Here is a 21510-nt window from a genome sequence, read left to right on the forward strand (position 1 = left end):
AAATTTTTTTAAAAAACCCAAAGAAGCACAAACAAAAATAGTCATGCCAATATGTAACAGGATACTCCAATTTAGTGAAAACGTTGGAACAACCTAACTGTACCTCAAAAGAAGATTTGGGGAGGGGAGGATTGACAGTGGTACATCCATTCAACAGATAAGCTGTTTCACAGTTAAGAGCAGACACAACCTAGGGAGGACAGAACACTCTCGAAACATTAAGTAAAAGGAAAAAAGGCAAGCTGAAGAAAAACACAAAAATACGTAGATGTGTGCATTCCATGGTATGTCAAAAGCAAATGTACACTTAAGATTGGTACATTTCACTCAAAATAAATTTTACATAAAAAGAAAAATTTTTAATAAATATGAATTCTAGCTAATGACATGCAAGCTAAAGCATTAAGGTTAAGTGAAATGATGTCTGCAATTGACATTGAAATGCATAAAAAATATAATGATCGATAGAGAGATTAGTAAATAAATAGGAATGTAACAAACCAAGTATAGTAAAATGTTAACAGAAAATCTAGGACCTGAGTTTATGGGAAATCACTGGGAAATTCTGTAAACCTTGCAGTACGGTGGAACTTTTCATAGTAAAATGCTTGAAAAGAAAGATGGTGTGACTATACTATCATCACACAGAGTAGATTTCAGATGGTGAAAAATCACCAGAGGTAAAAGGGGACATTACTCATTGATAATGGGTCAATTCACAAGAAAGGAATAACAATCATACATGTACATGTACCTAATAACAAACTATAAGCAAAAAACTGAGAGAAGTGCAATGAGAAAATGACAAATTAACAATTATAGTTGGAGACCTCAACACTGCTCTCTCAATATGAGACAAAATATCATTAAGGATAAACAGGACCTGGGACTTCCCTGGTGGTCCAGTGGATAAGATTCCACGCTCCCAATGCAGGGGGCCCGGGTTCGACCCCTGGTCGGGGAAGTAGATCCCACATGCATGCTACAACTAAGAGTTCGCCTGCTGCAACTAAGACTCTGCATACCATAACTAAGAAGTCCACGTGCTGCAAATTGAGAGTCCGCATGCTGCAACTAGGAAAAAATAAAAAAGATCCCACATGCCACAACTGAGACCTGGTGCAGCCTAAATAAACACTTTTTTAAGTGTTAACTTAAAAAAAAAAAAAGGATACACAGGACCTGAATGTAATAAACCATCATAACCTAATTGAAATTTATAGAATATTTCACCCCACAATGGCAGAATATATACATGGAACGTTCAGAAAGATACATCATTTTCTGGGTCATAAGAAAAATAGGAAAGAGCTGAACAGAGTAAAAGGAAAACACAAAACATCAAAATTCATACACTGCAGCATTTAAAACAGTATGCAGAGTGGGGAACTTTATACCTTTAAATGTATATATTAAAAAAGGAGCAAGATCCAAAATTCACCTTAAGTAGCTGGTAAAAAAGCAAATTAAACCCAAAGAAAGAGTGATAACATAAAAATAGAATGGAAACCAATGAATTAGAAAAAGGTGAAAACAATAAAGGAAATTAAATCCAAAGCTGGTGTTTTTGAAAAGATAGTAAAATTGCTAAACCTCTAGAGAGACTAATCAAGAAAAAAAAAGACAAATTATCAATAACACAAATGAAAGATGAGATATCATGACAGTGCCTACAAAAAACAAAAAACTTAATAAGGGAATACTGTGAACAAATTTACATCAATAAATTAGACTACATAAATGAAATGGACAAATTCCTTAAAGACAAAATTGACCAAAACAGGCCTAAGGAGAAACAGATAAGTCTAAATAGCCCAACATTTATTAAAGTAACTGAATCTGTTTAAAATTTTCTAAAAACTCAGAAAACATCAGACCAATAGCTTCACTGGAGAATTCTATCAAACATTTAAGAATGAAATAATATCTATCTTACAAACATCCTTTTAAGAAGACAGAGGAGGGCTTCCCTAGTGGCACAGTGGTTGAGAGTCCGCCTGCCGATGCAGGGGACACGGGTTCGTGCCCCAGTCCAGGAAGATCCCACATGCCATGGAGCAGCTAGGCCCGTGAGCCATGGCCACTGAGCCTGCACATCCGGAGCCTGTGCTTCGCAATGGGAGAAGCCACAACAGTGAGAGGCCCGTGTACCGCAAAAAAAAAAAAAAAAAAGAAGAGGAGATAGAGCACTTCCCTACTCATTTTACATGAGAACAGTATTACTGTGATAGCAAAAACAGAAAGATATTACAAGAAAAGGAATTTACAAACCAATATGTCTCCTTAACAGTGAGGTAAAACTCCTGTTAAAACAATATAGCAAAAGAAATACAACAATATATAAAAAGAGTAATATACCATAACCAAGCAAGGCTTATTCTAGCAATGCAAGACTAATTTTCTAGATCACCAGATACATTTAAAAGCATTTGACAGCTTCCTTGGTGGCACAGTGGGTATGAATCCGCCTGTCAATGCAGGGGACACAGGCTAAGCCCTGGTCTGGGACGATCCCACATGCTGCAGAGCAACTAAGCCCATGGGCCACAATTACTGAGCCTGCGCTCTAGGGCCCGCGAGCCACAACTACTGAGCCCACGTGCCCTAGACCTCGTGCTCCAGAACAAGAGAAGCCACCGCAATGAGAAGCCCGCACACCACAACAAAGAGTAGCCCCCGCTCACTGCAACTAGAGAAAGCCTGTACGCAGCAACGAAGACCCAACGCAGCCAAAAAGAAAGAAATAAATTTATAAAAAAAAAGCACTTGAAAAAATTAAATATCCTTTTATAATTTAAAAACAGAAATGAACAATAAATTTGAAAGAAATTAATAAAATGGTTTCTGTGTATAGACAACATGACTGAATATGTAGAAAATCTTCAGGAATCTACAAAAAAAGCTACTAGAACTCGTAAGAGAATTTGGCAAGGTCATAGAACACAAGGTCTTTAAATCACTTAAAATTTCATTTACAATGACATCAAAAAGTATAAATTACTTAGGGATAAATTTAGCAAAATATGTGCTAGGTTTGTACAATGAAAAGCATAAAACATTGCTAAGAGAAATAAAAGGAGCACTAAATAAATGGAGAAATATACTATATTTATGTAACAGTAAACAAAATACCGTTAAGATGTCACTAATCTAAATATCCAACACAATCCCAATAAAAGTTCCAGGAAGATTCTTGTTAAAAATTGACAAGAGGATACTAAACCATATGCAAATAATTGAGTAGAGCCAAAACAACTATAAAAAGGTAGAACAGGGCTTCCCTCGTGGAGCAGTGGTTAAGAATCCGCCTGCCAAGGCAGGGGACACAGGTTTGAGCCCTGGTCCGGGAAGATCCCACACGCTGCGAAGCAACTAAGCCCATGCTCCACAACTACTGAGCCTGTGCTCTAGAGCCCGTGAGCCACGACTACGGAGCCCATGTGCCACAACTACTGAAGCCCGCACGCCTAGAGCCCCTGCTCCGCAATGAGAGAAGCCACCACAACGAGAAGCCTGTGTACTGCAACGAAGAGTAACCCCCGCTCACTGCAACTAGAGAAAGCCCGTGCACAGCAATGAAGACCCAACGCAGCCATAAATAAATAAATAAATAAATAAAATTTTAAAAAAATAAATAAAAAAGTAGAACAAAGTTGTAGAAGTTACAGTATCTGATTTCAAGACTTACTATAAGGTTACAGTAATCAAGACAGTGTGGTATTAGCTTAAGGATAAACATAAACGTAAGTATCCAAATGCAACACAATATGTAGTGAGACTTTCTTAGGATCCTGATTCACACCAACTATTTTCAAAACCACTATCATGTTTGTGAGGAAAATGAAATTATTTTGAATTTTAACTGGATATTTGATGATATTATGGAATTACTGTTAAAGTTTCAGTGTAATAATGGCACTATGGTAATGTTTAAAAAGTCCTTATCTTTCAACAATATATTCTGAACTATATATAAACAAAATGATATGATTTCTGAGACTTCTCCAAAATAATCTGAAGGCAAAAGAACAGATTAAACAAAACTGGCCACGTGTTAGTAATTATTGGAGCTGGGTAATGGATACATGGAGATTTATAACACTATTCCTTCTGCCTGTACCTGTGCTTAAAATTTTTTTTTTTTTTTTTTTTTTTTTTTTTTTTTATGCGTTACGCGGGCCTCTCACTGCTGTGGCCCCTCCCGTTGCGGAGGACAGGCTCCGGACGCGCAGGCCCAGCGGCCATGGCTCACGGGCCCAGCCGCTCCGCGGCATGTGGGATCCTCCCAGACCGGGGCACGAACCCGTGTCCCCTGCATCGGCAGGCAGACTCTCAACCACTGCGCCACCAGGGAAGTCCCGCTTAAAATTTTTTACAAGAAAAAGTTTATTCAAAAAATTGAAATGCTTTATGGATTTAAGCAATAACCTCTTAACAGTTTTCTACTCCAAATAAAACACAATCACTCTGGTGATCAAGAATCTCAACTCTTTTCTGTACCTAATTCATATAATCTAATGAAGATTTATAAGTTGCATAAAATATTGCTAATAGGAAAAAGTAACTGTAACTAAAAATCCGTGGTTGATTACAACATCCTATTCTTGAAATACTAAAGTATATCTATGAAGGTCATATATTAAAAAAAATCATAAATAAAAATTGGTTTACCTCTCTCAATTTCTCTCGCTCACGTTCCCGCTCAGCAATACGCTTTCGTCTCTCTTCCTCTTCCTTAAGAGCATTTTGTGTTTCCGTTCTCAGTTTATCATCTTTAAGAATCTTTCGAATTTTCTTTCTGCCTTTTCCAGGAGACTTGGAATCGTCATTTTCATCTTCTTCTTCTTCTTCTTCATCTTCTTCTTTATCATCTTCTTCAGAATTACTCTATGGAATTTAAATGATCAAAGGTTAATACTATAAAGTTTTCTAATTTGTCCACTTGAAATTCCAATTAACATACCAAGAAAAGGTGGAAGAAAGCGTACTGAAAAGCTTTAGAATTACACTTTGTAATATAGAAGAGTATTAATAAAACAACCCTAAAAAGGGGGCAACGGACTGAACAGACCTTTCTCCAAAGGAGACACAGAAATGTCCAATAAGCACATAAAAAGGTATTCAACATCACTTGTCATTAGGGAAATTTAAATCAAAACCACAAATGAGATACTAACTCACACCCATTAGCATGGCTATTAAAAAAAACAGAAAATAAAAAGTGTTGGTGAGGATGTAGAAAAACTGGAAGGCTGGTGCACTGGGAAAACAGTGTGACAGTTCCTCAAAAAGTTGAACACAAAAAAAAAAAAAAAAAAAAAGTTGAACACAGAATTACCATATGATCCAGCAATTCCACTTCTCAGATTATAACCAAAAGAATTAAAAGCAGGGACTCGCCTGCATTCACAGCAGCATTATTCAAAATAGCCAAAGGTATAAACAACCCAAACATCCATCAACAGATGAATGGATAAACACAAAGTGATATATACATACAATGGAATACTATCCAGCCTTAAAAAGAAAGGAAATTCTGACATATGCCACAACGTGGATAAACCGTGAAAACATTATGTCAATGAAAGAAGCCTGACAGAAAAGGACAAATACTGTGTGATTCCATTTGTATGAAATACCTAAAACAGGTAAATTCATAGACACAGAAATTAGAATTAGATGTTATGAGGGGCTGCAGATAGGTGGGAATCGGAGTTACCGTTTAAGTGGTACAGAGTTCCCAATTATGAATGTAATTAAGGCCACTGAATTGCACGTTAGAAATGGTTAAAAGGTTCATTAAAAAAATGAACTCCCCCCAAAAGAGAATAGGATTGACAAAACATTACAGAGAACTTGTACTCTAAATAATTCTGCTTATATATTGTACAAGAAACTTAAATTGACTGACTTCACTGGTAAAAGAAATTTAATCACATATGAGTCATTATGTTTTATGTCTTCAGACAGAATACTTCACATCAAGTCCTATTATTTCCTAAGAATGGAAATAATGAATTAGAACAGCTTAAAACTTCCATTAGATTCAGTTAAGGAAAAGAAAAATATTGATAATATATCAAAGTTAATACTTCTGCATATTTATACATTCAGTAAGTCAATTCTTCCACAAAATTTAAAATGTAAATAAATGAGTAGACAGGGCGAGAGAGAGTTATGGATATATACACACTAACAAATGTAGTAAGGTAGATAGCTAGTGGGAAGCAGCCGCATGGCACAGGGATATTGGCTCAGTGCTTTGTGACAGCCTGGAGGGGTGGGATGGGGGGGTGGGAGGGAGGGAGACGCAAGAGGGAAGACATATGGGAACATATGTATATGTATAACTGATTCACTTTGTTATAAAGCAGAAACTAACACACCATTGTAAAGCAATTATACCCCAATAAAGATGTTAAAAAAAGAAAATAAATAAAAAAAAATAAATGAGTAGAATTTAACTAATGAATGGAATGCAGAAGATGTAATAACATATTTACAATAGTCTACTGTACCAGTTATAATTCCAAGAGCACACAGTAAATCTCATTATTTACTACCTTGTTTTCACTGGATGAATCTTCTTGAACCTTGATGCGTCGCCTTTTCTTTTTCTGTTTATAACTTCGCTGATTTTCTTCCAACTCTGCTTTCTTTGCAGACCTAAAGAATATTTAAAATGCAAAATAAAATACTTCATGATGAATTTCCTTAAGTAAATTATGAACTATTTTAGAACTGCTTTACCTGTGTGTACATTCCTAAAAAAGATAAAGGAAAAATCAAAGAGCCAAAAAAACCTTCACTAGGTTCAAAAAGGAGAACCCTTAATTTGAAATCCAGTGATCAAAAAAATAAAGTTAAAAAAAAAATCAAACAGAAATCCAATCGACATTTTAATTTATTCAAGGGGGAGGTTTAGCATATGAGTAGTAAGATGGATGGAGGGCCTTTAGAAATATAAATCGTCAATATACACATGAAAAATATTCACCATCTCTTTAAATTAAAAAAAAAAACAGATTACAAAACTTAGATATGATTTTATTCATACCAGCTCACACAAATTAAAACAAAAACAGTAACAACAATTTGTGGTGAGAAATGTATTTTTGCGCTTAGGAATTGGTATACAAAGTTACATTAATCAAGACAGTACGTTCCTGGCATAAAGGATAGACATGCAGATCAATGGAAGAGAAATGAGAGTCCAGAAATAAAACTTTATGTTTATGGTCAATTGATTTTCCACAAGGAGGTCAAGACAATGCAATACGGAAAACAGTCTTTTCACAAACGGTGCTCAGACAACTGGGTATCTACATGCGAAAGGATGAATCTGGACCCCTATCTTACACCATACAGAAAAATTAACTCAAAATGGATTGTAGTTCCCCTAAGATATACGTTCTAGTTAATAGACTGCTCATTGTTTTATTGTTGAAAGAATGAGGAAATGGCTATTTACATACTCTGCTGGGAGAAGAAAAAACTGACTTCTGTAAGACAGCGTGAAAATATATATGAAAAGTCCTAAAATTGCAAAACTTTAACCCAACAATGTCACTTTTTGAAATTTACTCTAGGATTTAGGTATGAGGGAAGAGACAAGATGGCAGAGTAGAAGGACTTGAGCTCACCTCCTCTCACAGAAACATCAAAATCACAGCTAACTGCTGAACAACCATCAACAAGAAAAACTGGAAACTACCAAAAAAGATGTTCTACATCCAAAGACGCCACAATTGAGACAGGAGGAGGGGTGCTTTCACCACACAATCAAATCCCATACTGGCTGGGAGGGCGACCGGCAAACAGGAAAATAATTATATCACAGATGTTCTCTGACAGGAGTGAGACTTGTGAGCTCCACATCAAGCTCACCAGCCTGGGGATCTGACATCAGTAAGAGAAGACCCCAAAGCATCTGGCTTTGAAGGCCAGCGGGGCATGAGAGCAGGAGCTCCACAAGACTGGGGGAAACAGAGACTTCACTCTTGGAGGGCGCACACAAGGTTTCATGTGCACTGGGCCACAGGGCAAAGCAGTGACTCCATAGGAGACTGGATCAGATGAACCTGTGGGTCTTGGAAGGTCGCCTGGGGAGGTGGAGGTCAGCTATGGCTCACTGTGGGGGGCAAGGACAGTGGTGGTGGAGGCCCCAAGGAATATTCATCAGCAAGAGCTCTCCCAGAGGTCACCATTTTGGCAACAAGACCTGGCCCCACCCAACAGCCTGCAGGCTCCAGGGCTAGGATGCCTCAGGCCAAACAAACAACAGAGTGGGAACACAGCCCCACCCATCAGCAGATAGGCTGCCTAAAGTCCCCCTGAGCCCACAGCCGACTCTAAACACACCCCCTTGACATGGCCCTGCCCATCAGAGGGACAAGACCCAGCTCCACCCACCAGTGGGCAGGCACCAGTCCCTTCCAACAGGAAGCCTGCACAAGTCCCTGGATCAACCTCATCCACCAAAGGGCAGACACCAGAAGCAAGACAAACTATAATCCTGCAGTCTGCGGAACAGAGAACACTAACACAGACAGACAAAATGAGATGGCAGAGAAACATTTTCCAGACGAAGGAACAAGATAAAACCCCAGAAGAACAACTAAGTGAAGTGGAGATAGGCAATCTGCCTGAAAAAGAATTCAGTTAATGATAGTAAGGATGATCCAAGATCTCAGAAAAAGAATGGAGGCACAGATTGAGAAGATACAAGAAATAAGTTTAACAAAAAGCTAGGAGATTTAAAGAATGAGCAAACAGAGATGAACAACACAATAACTGAAATGAAAAATACACTAGAAGTAATCAATAGCAGAATAAGGACTTCCCTGGTGGCACAGTGGTTAAGAATCCACCTGCCAATGCAGGGGACATGGGTTCAAGCCCTGGTCTGGGAAGATCCCACATGCCGCGGAGCAACTAAGCCCATGCGCCACAACTACAGAGCCTGCACTCTAGAGCCTGTGAGCCACAGCTACTAAGCCCACACGTTGCAACTACTGAAGCCCACACACCTAGAGCCCATGCTCCGCAATGAGAGAAGCCACTGGAATGAGAAGGCCAAGCACCGCAACAAAGAGTAGCCCCCATTCACTGCAACTAGAGAAAGCCTGCGTGCAGCAACAGAGACCCAACACAGCCAAAAATAAATAAATAAATATATATATATTTTAAAAAATAGCAGAATAAATAAGGCAGAAGAATGAATGAGTAAGCTGGAAGACAGATTCCTGTAACTCACTGCTACAGAACAAAATGAAGAAAAAAGAATGAAAAGAAAGGAGGACAGTCTCAGAGACCTCAGGGAAAACATTAAATGCACCAACTTTCAAATTATAGGGGGCCCAGAAGGAGAAGAGAGAGAAAGGCCCTGAGAAAATATCTGAAGAGATAAGAGCTGAAAATTCCCCTAACGTGGGAAAGGAAACACTCAAGTCCAGGAAGTGCAGAGTCCAACACAGGATAAACCCAAGGAGGAACATGCCGAGACACATACTAATCAAACTGACAAAAATTAAAGACAAAGAGAAAATATTAAAGGCAACAAGGGAAAAGCAACCAAAAACATACAACGGAATCCCCATAATGTTATCAGCTGATTTTTCAGCAGTAACGCTGCAGGCCAGAAGGGAGTGGCATGATATATTTAAAGTAATGAAAGGGTAAAACCTACAACCAAGAATCCTTTACCCAGCAAGGCTCTCATTCACATTCAACAGAGAAATCAAAAGCTTTACAGACAAGCAAAAGCTAAGAGAATTCAATACAACAAAACCCACCTTTATAGCAAATGCTAAAGGAACTTCTCTAGGCAGAAAAGGCCACAACTAGAAACAAGAAAATTATGAATGGAAGAGCTCACTGGTAAAGGCAAACATACAGTGAAGGTAGGAAGTCAACCACACACAAATATGATGTCAAAATCAGCAATCGTGAGAAGAGTACAAATGCAGGATATTGGAAATGCTCTGGAAATTAAGAGACCAGCAACTTAAAACAATCTTGTATATATATGGACTGCTATATCAAAACCTCATGGTAACTGCAAACCAAAAATCTACAATAGATACACACACAAAAAAGAAAAAGCAATCCAAACACAACACTAAAGAGTGTCATCAAATCACAAGAGACACTGATAAAAGAAATCAAAAATAACAAAAACAGATGGAAAGATATACCATGTTCCTGGATTGGAAGAATGAATATTGTCAAAATGATTGTACTACCCAAGGCAATCTACAGGTTCAAGTCAATCCCTATCAAATTACCAATGTCATTTTTCACAGAACTAGAACAAAAAATTTTTTAAACTTATATGGAGACACAAAAGACCCTGAATAGCCAAAGCAATCCTGAGAAAGAAAAACAAAGCTGGAGGAATCAGGCTCCCTGACTTCAGACTATACTACAAAGCTAGAGTAATCAAAACAGTATGGTACTGGCACACAAACAGAAATATTGATCATTTGAACAGTATAGAAAGCCCAGAAATAAACCCATGCACCTATGGTCAATTAATCTACAACAAAGGAGGCAAAAATATACAATGGAGAAAAGACAATGTCTTCAATAAGTGGTGCTGGGAAAACTGGACAGTTACATGTAAAAGAATGAAATTACAACATTCTATAACACTGTACACAAAAATAAACTCAAAATGGATTAAAGACCTAAATGTAAGATCAGATACTATAAAACAGAGAAAAACATAGGCAGAACACTCTTCGACATAACTTGCAGCAATATCTTTTCAGATCCACCTCCTAGAATAATGAAAATAAAACCAAAATAAACAAATGGGATCTAATTAAACCTAAAAGCTTTAGCATAGTGAAGGAAACCACAAACAAAAGGAGAAGATAACCCACAGAATGAGAGAAAATATTTGCAAACAATGCGACTGACAAGGAATTAAACTCCAAAATATACAAATAGCTCATGCAGCTCAATAAAAATAACAAAAAATCCCAATCAAAAATATGGGCAGAAGATCTAAATAGACATTTTTCCAAAGATACATACAGATGTCCAGAAAGCACATGAAAAGATGCTCATCATCACTAATTATTAGAGAAATGCAAATCAAAACTACAATGAGGTACCACCTCACACCATTCAGGATGGCCATCATTAAAAGGCCACAAATAATAAATGCTGGAGAGGGTGTGCAGAAAAGGGAACCCTCTTACACTGGTGGTGGGAATGTAAATTGATGCAGCCGCTATGGAAAACAGTATGGAGTGTCCTCAAAAAACTAAAATTAGAGTTACCATATGATCTAGCAATTCCATTCCTGGGCATATACCCAGACAAAACTATAATTCGAAAAGATACATGCACCCCTATGTTCCTAGCAGCACTATTTACCATAGCCAAGACATGGAAACAACCTAAAATGTCCGTCTACAGATGAATGGATAAAGATGTGGTGTGTGTGTGTGTGTGTACATACACACACACACACACACACACACACACATATACACACAATGGAATATTACTCAGTCGTCAAAAAAGTGAAACAATGCCATTTGCAGCAACTTGGATGGACCTAGAGATTACCATACTAAGTGAAGTAAGTCACAAAGAGAAAGACAAATACCATATGATATCCCTTATATGTGGAATCTAGAATAGGACACAAATGAACATATCTATGAAACAGAAACAGACTCACAGACGTAGAGAACAGACTTGTGGCTGCCAAGGGGGAGTGAGGGGGTGAAGGAGGGAAGGACTTGGGAGTTTGTGATTAGCAGACACAAACTATTATATATAGGATGGATAAACAACAAGGTCCTACTTGAACTATACTCAAGTTCCACAGGGAACTATATTCAATATCCTGTGATAAACCATAATGGAAAATAATACAAAAAAGAATATAAATATGTATAACTGAATCACTTTGCTATATAGCAGAAATTAACACAACATTGTAAATCAACTATACATCAATAAAATACTTTTTTAAAAAGGAATAAAGTACTGTAACAAGCTACAGCCCTGGATAAACACTGAAAACATTATGCTAACTGAGAAAATCCATTCATAAAAAAGACACATATTTACGAATCTATTCATACGAAATGTTCAGAATAAGTAAATCCATACACAAATAGATTAGTTTTTGCCAGGGGATGAGAAGCAGGAAGAACGGGAAATGACGGCTAAGGGGTACAGGATTTCTTTCTGGGATGATGGAAATGTTCTGAAATTAGATAGTGGTAGTAGATGCACAACTTTGTGAATATTCTAAAAATCCCTGTATTCTACTCTTTAAAATAGTGAATTTTGTGCTATATGAATTCCATCTCAGTGCTTTAAAATTCTCATTGTATCCTATTGTTATTTTATATTTCCCTGAAGTACAGTACGTTACTATACTCCAGGCACAACCTGGTATTAATCTAAAACAACCTCAAATATTTTAAAAGTGCAAACAGCTATGTAGATATACATATACACACTCACACAAACACAAATTGATAAGTTGATAGAAGTATCATATTATTCTGGAGGAAATAAAAAATTTCTTAGAATGGTTATTATCTAAAATACTATGCTAAGAAGGAAGCAAAATTTTAAATAACTTGTAATCTAGATCAGTAGCTATGTGTATTGAGAGAACAAACAAATCTTAATTACTATAATACTAGTAGTACTACAAACAGCAATAATTAGCATTCATGGAGCACTTACTAATTACCAAATAGGCACTATTATAAGTCCTTTACATGCACCATCTCATTTAATGCCTACAATAATCAATAAGGTAAATAATAATGTAATCCCCCATTTTACAGATGAGGAAACTGAAGCACAGAGTATTCATACAAACAGGAAGTAGTAAAGCCAGGAGTTAGAGTGCAGTAGTTTGTCTACAGAGCCTCTTACCTACTACAACTTCTCACCACAACAACGAAAAATTACAGTTAAGCGTGTTTTTGCACACTGAAAGTCCACCTAATTTAGAACATATAATTCAAGTATATATAGCATGTTTATACATACTATTTTTAAATTAATAATTAGTTTCAAATCAAAATGTTAAATATTTTACTTTATTAGTAACAGCAAACTTTCTACAAATAATTTGAAGCATGGTTATTCAGATTAATTCCTAAAATTTTAGAAAATACTATATATTTACCGTGTTCTTGGCCGTTGTTCATCTTCAGATTCACTAACTTCTTCACTAACTCCTGATTCCTGAAAATCAGAATCTTCAGAATCTTCACTGCTCACTTGAATAAAAATATATATTAAAAGTTATTAAATACTTCCCAATAGAAATGCAATTTGTCAATAACTTCACATTAAAACTTAGAGTATTATGAGAATAATATCTGTAGTACATATTATGTCATATAGATTAGACCAGTTAATGACACAAATGGTATTTATAAAAAAATCAAGTGAAATCCAACTATGGTTATAAAATTATGATTCTACATTAAAATATAAGTATTAATTATATACGAATTGACAAAATGAGAAATTGCCTGTCAATAAAAGAATTCTGGTTATTTAAAACAAGCAAAGTAGGCTGGCCAAGGTGGAATAAGGGCGATTACAGACCCTCTGCCATTTATGACAACTGAAAACTATAGACAGAATACATAAAATAACAACCTAAGAACTGAAAAGGAAACAAGAGCAGGCAGACTAGGGACTGAAATCAAAACCTGAATAATGATCCCCATAAAATTGTGGAGGGATGTGAATGTCATGTGTTTTATTTTTTCCTCCTTTCTTTCCTGGTTTTGACAGGAAGGCCGGCTGAATTCCAAAACTATGCAGAGGGTGCTGACAGCAAAACTCTGGGAGGACTGCATTTCTAGCCACAGCACTGGGAAAAGGAGCAGAGCCCTGCATATCACAAGAATATAAGGTGAATTCCCAATTTTATTTTTTCTCTCCAAAATTTTATTTTTCTGTACCAAAACTGCCACTAAGACACAGGCATCTGAAACCCCAGGAGAATACCCATATCTTTCTGGCCAGAGGAAGCCAGGCAGGGAAAATATAAGATGAGCCTGGACTATCTTGTGGTGCCAGAAAGTAAAGCAGTGCTCAAAAAATGATGGGGATATATTCAAAGGACACAGGATCCAACTTGAGAAGCTCCCAATAAGCAAAGCTGGAACAATGTGAGCAACAAAATGAACAACCAGATTATAACTCATAGAATAAAATAAGTATCTATCTATAAGTCCATATTAATATAAGCAATGCAATAAATAAATAAACAGGGGGAAACAACTCTTTCTAGAAGTAATGAAAGAAACTGAAAATCACCACTTACACATACATCACAGTAAAAACTGCTCAGGCAGTTGGATGCTAAAATTAGTGGGCATAAGTATGATGAGAAACAGGATATTTGCATTGTCTCAAAGTATCTCCCCACAAGATATTAAATATGAACAGAAAAATAGTTTTTCTTTTTACAGTGGAAAAATCCAGCAGACACCAACTTAAGCAACTTAAATCAGGTTAGCATTACCAGTAATAAGACATATTGTCATCATACACCCTTGGTATGATACACTGAGAAAGATTCAATATCACTTTTGTAGTACTGTTGTCAAAATGCCTAATAACCTAAATCTAACCATAAGACACTAGACAAAAATATATAGATGGACAGTCTAGAAAATAATTGATAATAGACTTCAAAAGCGTCAAGGTCATGAAAGAAAAGACAAAGGAACTGTCAGATTGGAATAGATTAAGGAGACAAGTGAATGCAATGTGGGATCCTAGAATGGATTCCAAAGTGGTAAAAGAACATCAGTGGGAAAAATAATGATACCCAAATAAAATCTATAGTTTACATCAGAGGTCAGAGGTCTGACGGTAAGTATTTTCAACTTTGTAGACTATATGGTCTCTGCTGCAACCACTCATCTCTACACAACTTTGCCACTGTAAACACATGAAAGCAGTAACTGAATAAGTATAACAGTGCCCCAATAAACCTTTACTTATAAAAAAAGGCAGAAGGTCAGATTTAGCCTACAGGTGTAGTCTGTCAAACCCTGGTTGAACTAATAGTATTGCATCAATGTTAATTTCCTGGTTTTGATTGTTGTGCTGTAATAAGTATAAGGTATTAAATTAGGGAAGCTGGGTGAAGGGTATATAGGAACTCCACACTATTTTTCTGACATTTCTATAAATCTAAAATTATTTCAAAATAAAATATTTTTAGAATATCATGAGCTGACCTCAGAATCAAAGGTCTATTCTATCTAAAAAAAAATAGGCAAGCATAAATAATATAAAGACTTGCTATGGGAGAAGAGGGGAATGAGGAATTACTGTTTAGTGAGTTTCAGCTTGGGATGATGAAAGAATTCTGGAGACAGATAGCGTTAATGGTTGCACAACAATGTGAATATATTAATGCTACTGAATTACTTCAAAAACTTAAAAATGGTTAAAATTTTATGTTATGTATATTTTTACCACAATAAAAAAAAACAATAGTAAAAAAGAACTGCTAAGCAACTGGGAATTTGGGAGAACACAGGTGTCCACATGCACGCACAAACTTATCCTGTAATTAAATACAATTTTAAGTCTAGTATTCATTTTTCATCAAACATTTTATTTTAAAAATTTTCAAACCTACCAAAAGTTTTAAAGAATTTTTGAATGTATCCTTTCTCCTATATTCACTTACTGTTAAGTTTAGCACATTTGCTTTATCTCTCCCTAAACATATACGCACCCTTTTTTGCACTGAACTATTTGAAATTAAGTGCTGATATCATGACAGTTAACCCTTAAGCATAAGGACACTGTCCTACATAACTAAATACCACTATAATGCATGAGAAAAATAACATCAATTTTAATATCTACTATAAAGGCAATCAATAACTACACTTTTGAAATTATCACCAAAATAACTTTTATAACTTTTTAAAAATTTAGGTGAAAACTGAAATCCACATACTACACTTGATTTAATATTATAATTCAGCTATTAGCTTTTGATTTCTCCCCATTACCCAACATTAAGTTTCCAGACAATACAGGGACAACAGAGTTTGCAAAACTTGGAAAATCATGCAACTCCAAATGTAGTATCAATCACTATGATCATAACCTACATTAGAAAAATTAATATGATGGGATTTTAGTTTACTCCCTTCTACACAAACGAACCAAAAAAAAAAAAAAAAAACAGCTGGGTAATAAGTTACCCACAGAAGAGGACAATGGAAACACAGGTCACAGAAAACTTGGGTTTCAATAAAGCATTTCAAATGTATTTGGCCCATTAAAGGACTCTATTCCTGAGCTAAGCCTCAGAGGCAAAATCAGTATTTCTCCTTTTGTTGAAGATGCACAGGAAATCATGTTGTTATGCTAAATCACTCAGTTCCTTTATAGAATGCTAAATCACTCAGTTCCTTTATAGAATCTGAAAGACCGGCTTGTACTCAGGCTGCAAAGAAATTTATGAGAAAAGCATTCACAAAATGAGGTACTATTATTTATTTGTCTACATGAAAATATCCATGAAATATTAAGTATATGTGTGGGTGGGGGGGTACCTTCCTCCTCTTCTTTAATGGATGGCTGCTGCTCTTTAGCCCTTAAATGTTCAGGATTCCAAGATGCTTTCCTTAGCCCTCTATTTGCACAACATTACAGCTCCACTGGGTAATCTCACTATTACACTTATACCAGAACAACCACACTTGACATCAACTATGGCAATATCCTTCAAATGGATTCAAAGCCTTCAGTCTCACAGAATAACAGGCAACTAATCTGAACGTATTACAACCTTGGTTGAAATCTTTTGATGGAAAAAATGAGTGGTTGTGCTGAAGTTGTGATTCTTGAGTGCTGGTAACGAATGTCCTGTGTCTTGAGGTGCCATACATGTTCATCAAGCTATCCACTTATGAAATGCACACTTTTCTGTATATATACCTTAAATAAAAAGTTTTTTAAAAAGTGGTGGCACTCCTCTGTGACTACACTAAAAACAAATTATACACTAAACTGGTAAACTGTATGGTTTGTGAATTATGTCTCAATATAGCTATGATATAAAAATAATTTTTAAAATTAAAAAAAAATTAAACCTTTCAATGGCTCTCCATCCTATAGAGCCTACTATACTTCTCAGACACTTCCAGAAATGCTTTCTTATTCCTAGTGGCAAAGAAGAGTTAATCTGCCCGACAGGAATTGGCTAGTAAAGTCTTCAGAATCTGCCCCAAAGAAGAAAAAACTTTCTTTAAACTTCTTGTTAGCCGAAATTCTCAGGAAAAGTTCACATTTAATTGCTCAATATATGTGATTACTTAATATAAGAATGCTCTCCACCAACTCTCAAGTAAAATGAACACACCAAAGATATGTACCACGTTTACTCTATAGCCTGATATACCCATGAGTCCACTGCCAAGTACTTCAGTTTGAGAAACACAGGCTTACAAAGGTCTCTGGTATCTGGTCTCTGTCTTACTGGCCCAGCCTAATTTCCTGCTGTTCCTTTCCCTACTCCCTCCTATACTCCAACTATACCACATTAATTGCATCCCCTCCACCATGTGCTAAACAATTTGCAGAGGCTTTTATAATTTTTTCCCTGCTTGTATTATACATCTTCACAATACATCTACCTGCTCCCCATTTAGAACTTGATCTGCTGGGTGAAACTCTTCACCTTTGTGAAGTCTTCTCTGATGATAACCCCTAGCCCCCAAGAAGCTAAAGAAATCCTCTCAGTGCCACACTTTATAATACCTCTGTTATACAAGACAACCCTCATGGTACTATAATTTCGTATAATATTAATGTCAATAATTCTTATTAAACCAATGACTGCCAAATCATATCAGAGATGCTCTTAAAACATATGGATACATAGGTCCCACCACCACCAATTATGCTGTAATTGGCTTGGGGTGCAGCCCTGCCATAGGTATATTTTTAAATCCAAGTTAACTGCATGTGTAGTCAGGTTGAAAACCATCACATAAGACAATGATTTCCTTATTCATTTTGTATCCTCGATGTTTACCATGATGCTGGAAACAGGTAAGTAACTCAGTGCAGAAGGTTTCAGACTTTTAATGTAATAAAAATTTAATCTGGCTAAAGTTTTACATATAAACTTGCATAAATCTATCCAAATTAATTGTATGTTCTATCTTTCCTCATTATTTCTTCCTGCACTTACAGGCAGTCTTAAATTTTCTACATAACTTTAATGCATATTTTATTTATTGTCATATTTCTTTGTCTTTTTAATCTAAATGTATATGACTACTAAAGGTCAAAAATAGTCTTTGTGTCATCTCTCAAGTTTCTGGGTTATCTTCCCACTCTAAATTCTTTATTTCACTCTCAGAATAGTTGTTGTCAGTGTGCTGATACTCACCTAATATAGGTGGTCAATTGTTGGAGCCAATATACTTAAATTTCACAACTATACTTAGTTTATAAAACCAGTATGTTCCTTGCTATCAGAATTAAAATGTCTTACCCTTCCTTCTATTTCTGCCTTTGGCTTCTTTGTGCTCTTTAGGCTTCGTCTTTTTTTCTTCTCCAGATTCTCCATCACTCACAGTCAGCTTGTGCCTCAAAAGCCTATGTCTGTATCTTGGCTTCTTAGATTCTTCAGAATCTGAATCTGATTCAGAATTGACTTGATTTTTTGCTTCTAAATGGAGAAAACAAATCAGTAAAACCTTCAGCGTTTTTTCCTTTAAAATGTTGTAAAACTACATATTTTGTTTGTTGACAATTATCATGATTTATGGAACTGATCAGAGCTGTGTACTTATCTGTGTTGCATTGGTGATAACAGGCTATCTCATACATCAAACTTGATCTATTACTATTATTAAATATTGATTAAATATCACCAGTATACATTTATAGATTTTTTTAAAAGGTAAAAAAATTGTCCTTTAAAAATCATCTGTTTATTGGCAGTAACTGACAAAACTTGCACAATTATTACCAGATATTCAAACGGAGTAAAGGTAGTAAAGTTTTCAACATTTTAATAAACTTCAAATGCATGTGTTAAGAGATTTCATGGTCAGACAGTCTTCAAAGCCTGAATTGGTCAAATAATTATGACATCTCTTTGAGCTTCTCTTTGGGGAGCTCACCCTCATCTCCAGGGTTTTCTTCATTGTGTTTTCCACTTCTTTTTTTCCCTTCTTCTGATTCATCATCTGAAGATCCATCCTCATCGGAGGAAAGATTGGCTTTAATTTCTTCTAAAAGCATCTTCTTGGCAATTCTTGAGTAAAAAGACAATAAAAACTATATATTTGGTGGTGAAGTGTAACAAATTAAAAACAAAAAGAATTATGTGTATCAAAATAGAAATAAATGTGTCAATAGATATTTTATTATAAAGGAAAGGCTATCAAAACGATATTTTAACCTAAACTACCAACCAAATTTTCTGAAAATGCTCTTAGCACTGATTTTCTTCCAGTTCTATACAATTCTGCAATATAGTGAAAAATCTCAGGGACATTTCTACTAACTATTTTGACCAATTCTAACTTCATGCTGGATAACTTTCCAATCCTACACTTGCTCTGCTGCCACCATCCAACAACTACAATATCAAGACAGGCCCACAAAGGTAAATCAATTCATTCAGACAAATGGCATTCCAACACTGAACTCCACATGAGAGGATTTATTCAACAGCAAAACATATTCTTATAAAATCAGTGTGTAATAAACCACTTTATTGTGAAACAGTACCTCAAACTAGTGGATAATATTTTGGCCCTTAAATTTCAATTTGCTTCATAAATTCTTCTAACCAAATGAAAGAACACAACACATAAGTAGTGAAGCAATCAAAAATCCCTAATAATATTCAAACTAGGGCAGAGAAGGGGCAAGAGTGCTATTAACCACATACATAGTTAAAAGAACAAAAACTACCATAAATGAGTTTCCACTTTCCAAAGAAGTAGATAGTGCATTAGCCTCAAACATATCAAAATTTTTCAAGATGCTCCTCAAAGACCAATTTGCTAATGAAAAAATCAACTGCTAAAAGCATGAGAAAATAATTCTTTAATACCATCTTATGTTAAAATAAAATATATTCCTAAAAAATCTCCATATTTGCACTAAAGGAAGATATCTGAAGGTGTACAATAAAAGCAGTTTTTGTGCAAGACGAGGTGTTTTGCACCTTTTGATATAAATTCATAAATCACAGTTAACAAAGGAATACCTTACAGAAAGGCTCAAAAGTTGACATGATTCTTGGTTTTCCATGAACTAACTTCTATGTGGATAAACATCTACTCTGCAATCAAGAATGACTCTAGCTCAGTCAAAAACTTGCGACTGGAATTATGAAACTTTTGTTATTTTTGGATTTGAAACTCCTCTTTTTATTTCTTAACAAGCACTCACATTTAAATCAAGAATACATTCAATGGTAGGAGATGCCAATGCATGTTAATGCCTTAACTTTATTTGATACATTGTTCATTGCTATTTATACTCAAAGATATATAGCAAAGGCACCTAAACAGACTGAAGCAAACAAAATAGCTAATCACTTCCATAAATGCTTATTATATGCCCTTTGGTACTTCCCCCCTAACCAGATAGATAAGGAATATTTACACAACGTGGAGAGTTACCAATTGCAAGAGGAAACCACAGATGAGTTAGCTTTTCTGAGGGTTTCCAACTTGATTTGCTAAAATTAGATCACTCCAATTAAAATCCTACTGGAGCTGGGGACTTCCCTGGTGTTCCAGTGGTTGGGACTTCGCCTTCCAATGCAGGGGGTGCGGGTTCAATCCCTGGTCAGGGAGCTAAGATCCCACATGCCTCATGGCCAAAAAAACCAAAACATAAAACAGAAGCAATAATGTAACAAATTCAATAAAAGACTTTAATAATGGTCCACATCAAAAATTTTAAAAATTAAAAAAAAACCCTACTCGAGTTGAGCAATAAAGTCTTCGTTGCTCTTAAACTTCTACATCAGTAGTTTGCTGACTTCGGTTGCACACAGTAAACATTTTAAAAATGGGGACTAATATAGGGTTGCCAACTTTTCATTTCATCAAGAAAAAAATTTAAACCCAAATATCATTTACTTTTATCATTTTATAAAATAAACAAACACACCCTCCACAAATTAGGAAACAGTTTCAAAATAAACAGTGGTTCTTTAAATTTATTAAAAGCATCTTTCTGGAAAAACTCTAAAATCATATTTAATACACACCACATTATCATTTCCCATGAACAAGGAAGAACTTTCTCAAGCCAGTTTGAGTAAAAACACTGTTTTGGAATGAATAAATGTGTGTGCGTGCTCGAGTGTGCATATAATGTGAAGCACTGGATAATAGGTTACAAATAGGAAAACATAGTTTACCTGCAGTTACAAGATCTTATATACCCATTTGGGTGGTACAATAATAGCCAACAAAAATACAATTATTAATTTAG

The 21510-nt window shown here is 35.7% G+C and overlaps 1 protein-coding gene across 24 annotated transcripts in view; it reads right to left on the reverse strand.

Annotated features, from left to right (window-relative positions):
* ATRX (ATRX chromatin remodeler) overlaps nucleotides 1-21510 on the reverse strand; it is a 247227-nt gene that overhangs the window by 117465 nt on the left and 108252 nt on the right. For all 24 annotated transcript variants that reach the window (XM_032619125.1, XM_032619133.1, XM_032619134.1 and 21 more), the window contains 5 exons: nucleotides 19173-19306; nucleotides 18539-18715; nucleotides 13172-13265; nucleotides 6564-6666; nucleotides 4672-4887 (listed from right to left, as the gene is read on the reverse strand). In XM_032619125.1, the coding sequence (XP_032475016.1) occupies nucleotides 4672-4887; nucleotides 6564-6666; nucleotides 13172-13265; nucleotides 18539-18715; nucleotides 19173-19306 (724 nt within the window). The remainder of the gene's footprint in view (nucleotides 1-4671; nucleotides 4888-6563; nucleotides 6667-13171; nucleotides 13266-18538; nucleotides 18716-19172; nucleotides 19307-21510) is intronic.

This window comes from Phocoena sinus, chromosome X (assembly GCF_008692025.1).
Source record: "Phocoena sinus isolate mPhoSin1 chromosome X, mPhoSin1.pri, whole genome shotgun sequence".
In the NCBI taxonomy this organism is placed as follows: domain Eukaryota; kingdom Metazoa; phylum Chordata; class Mammalia; order Artiodactyla; family Phocoenidae; genus Phocoena; species Phocoena sinus.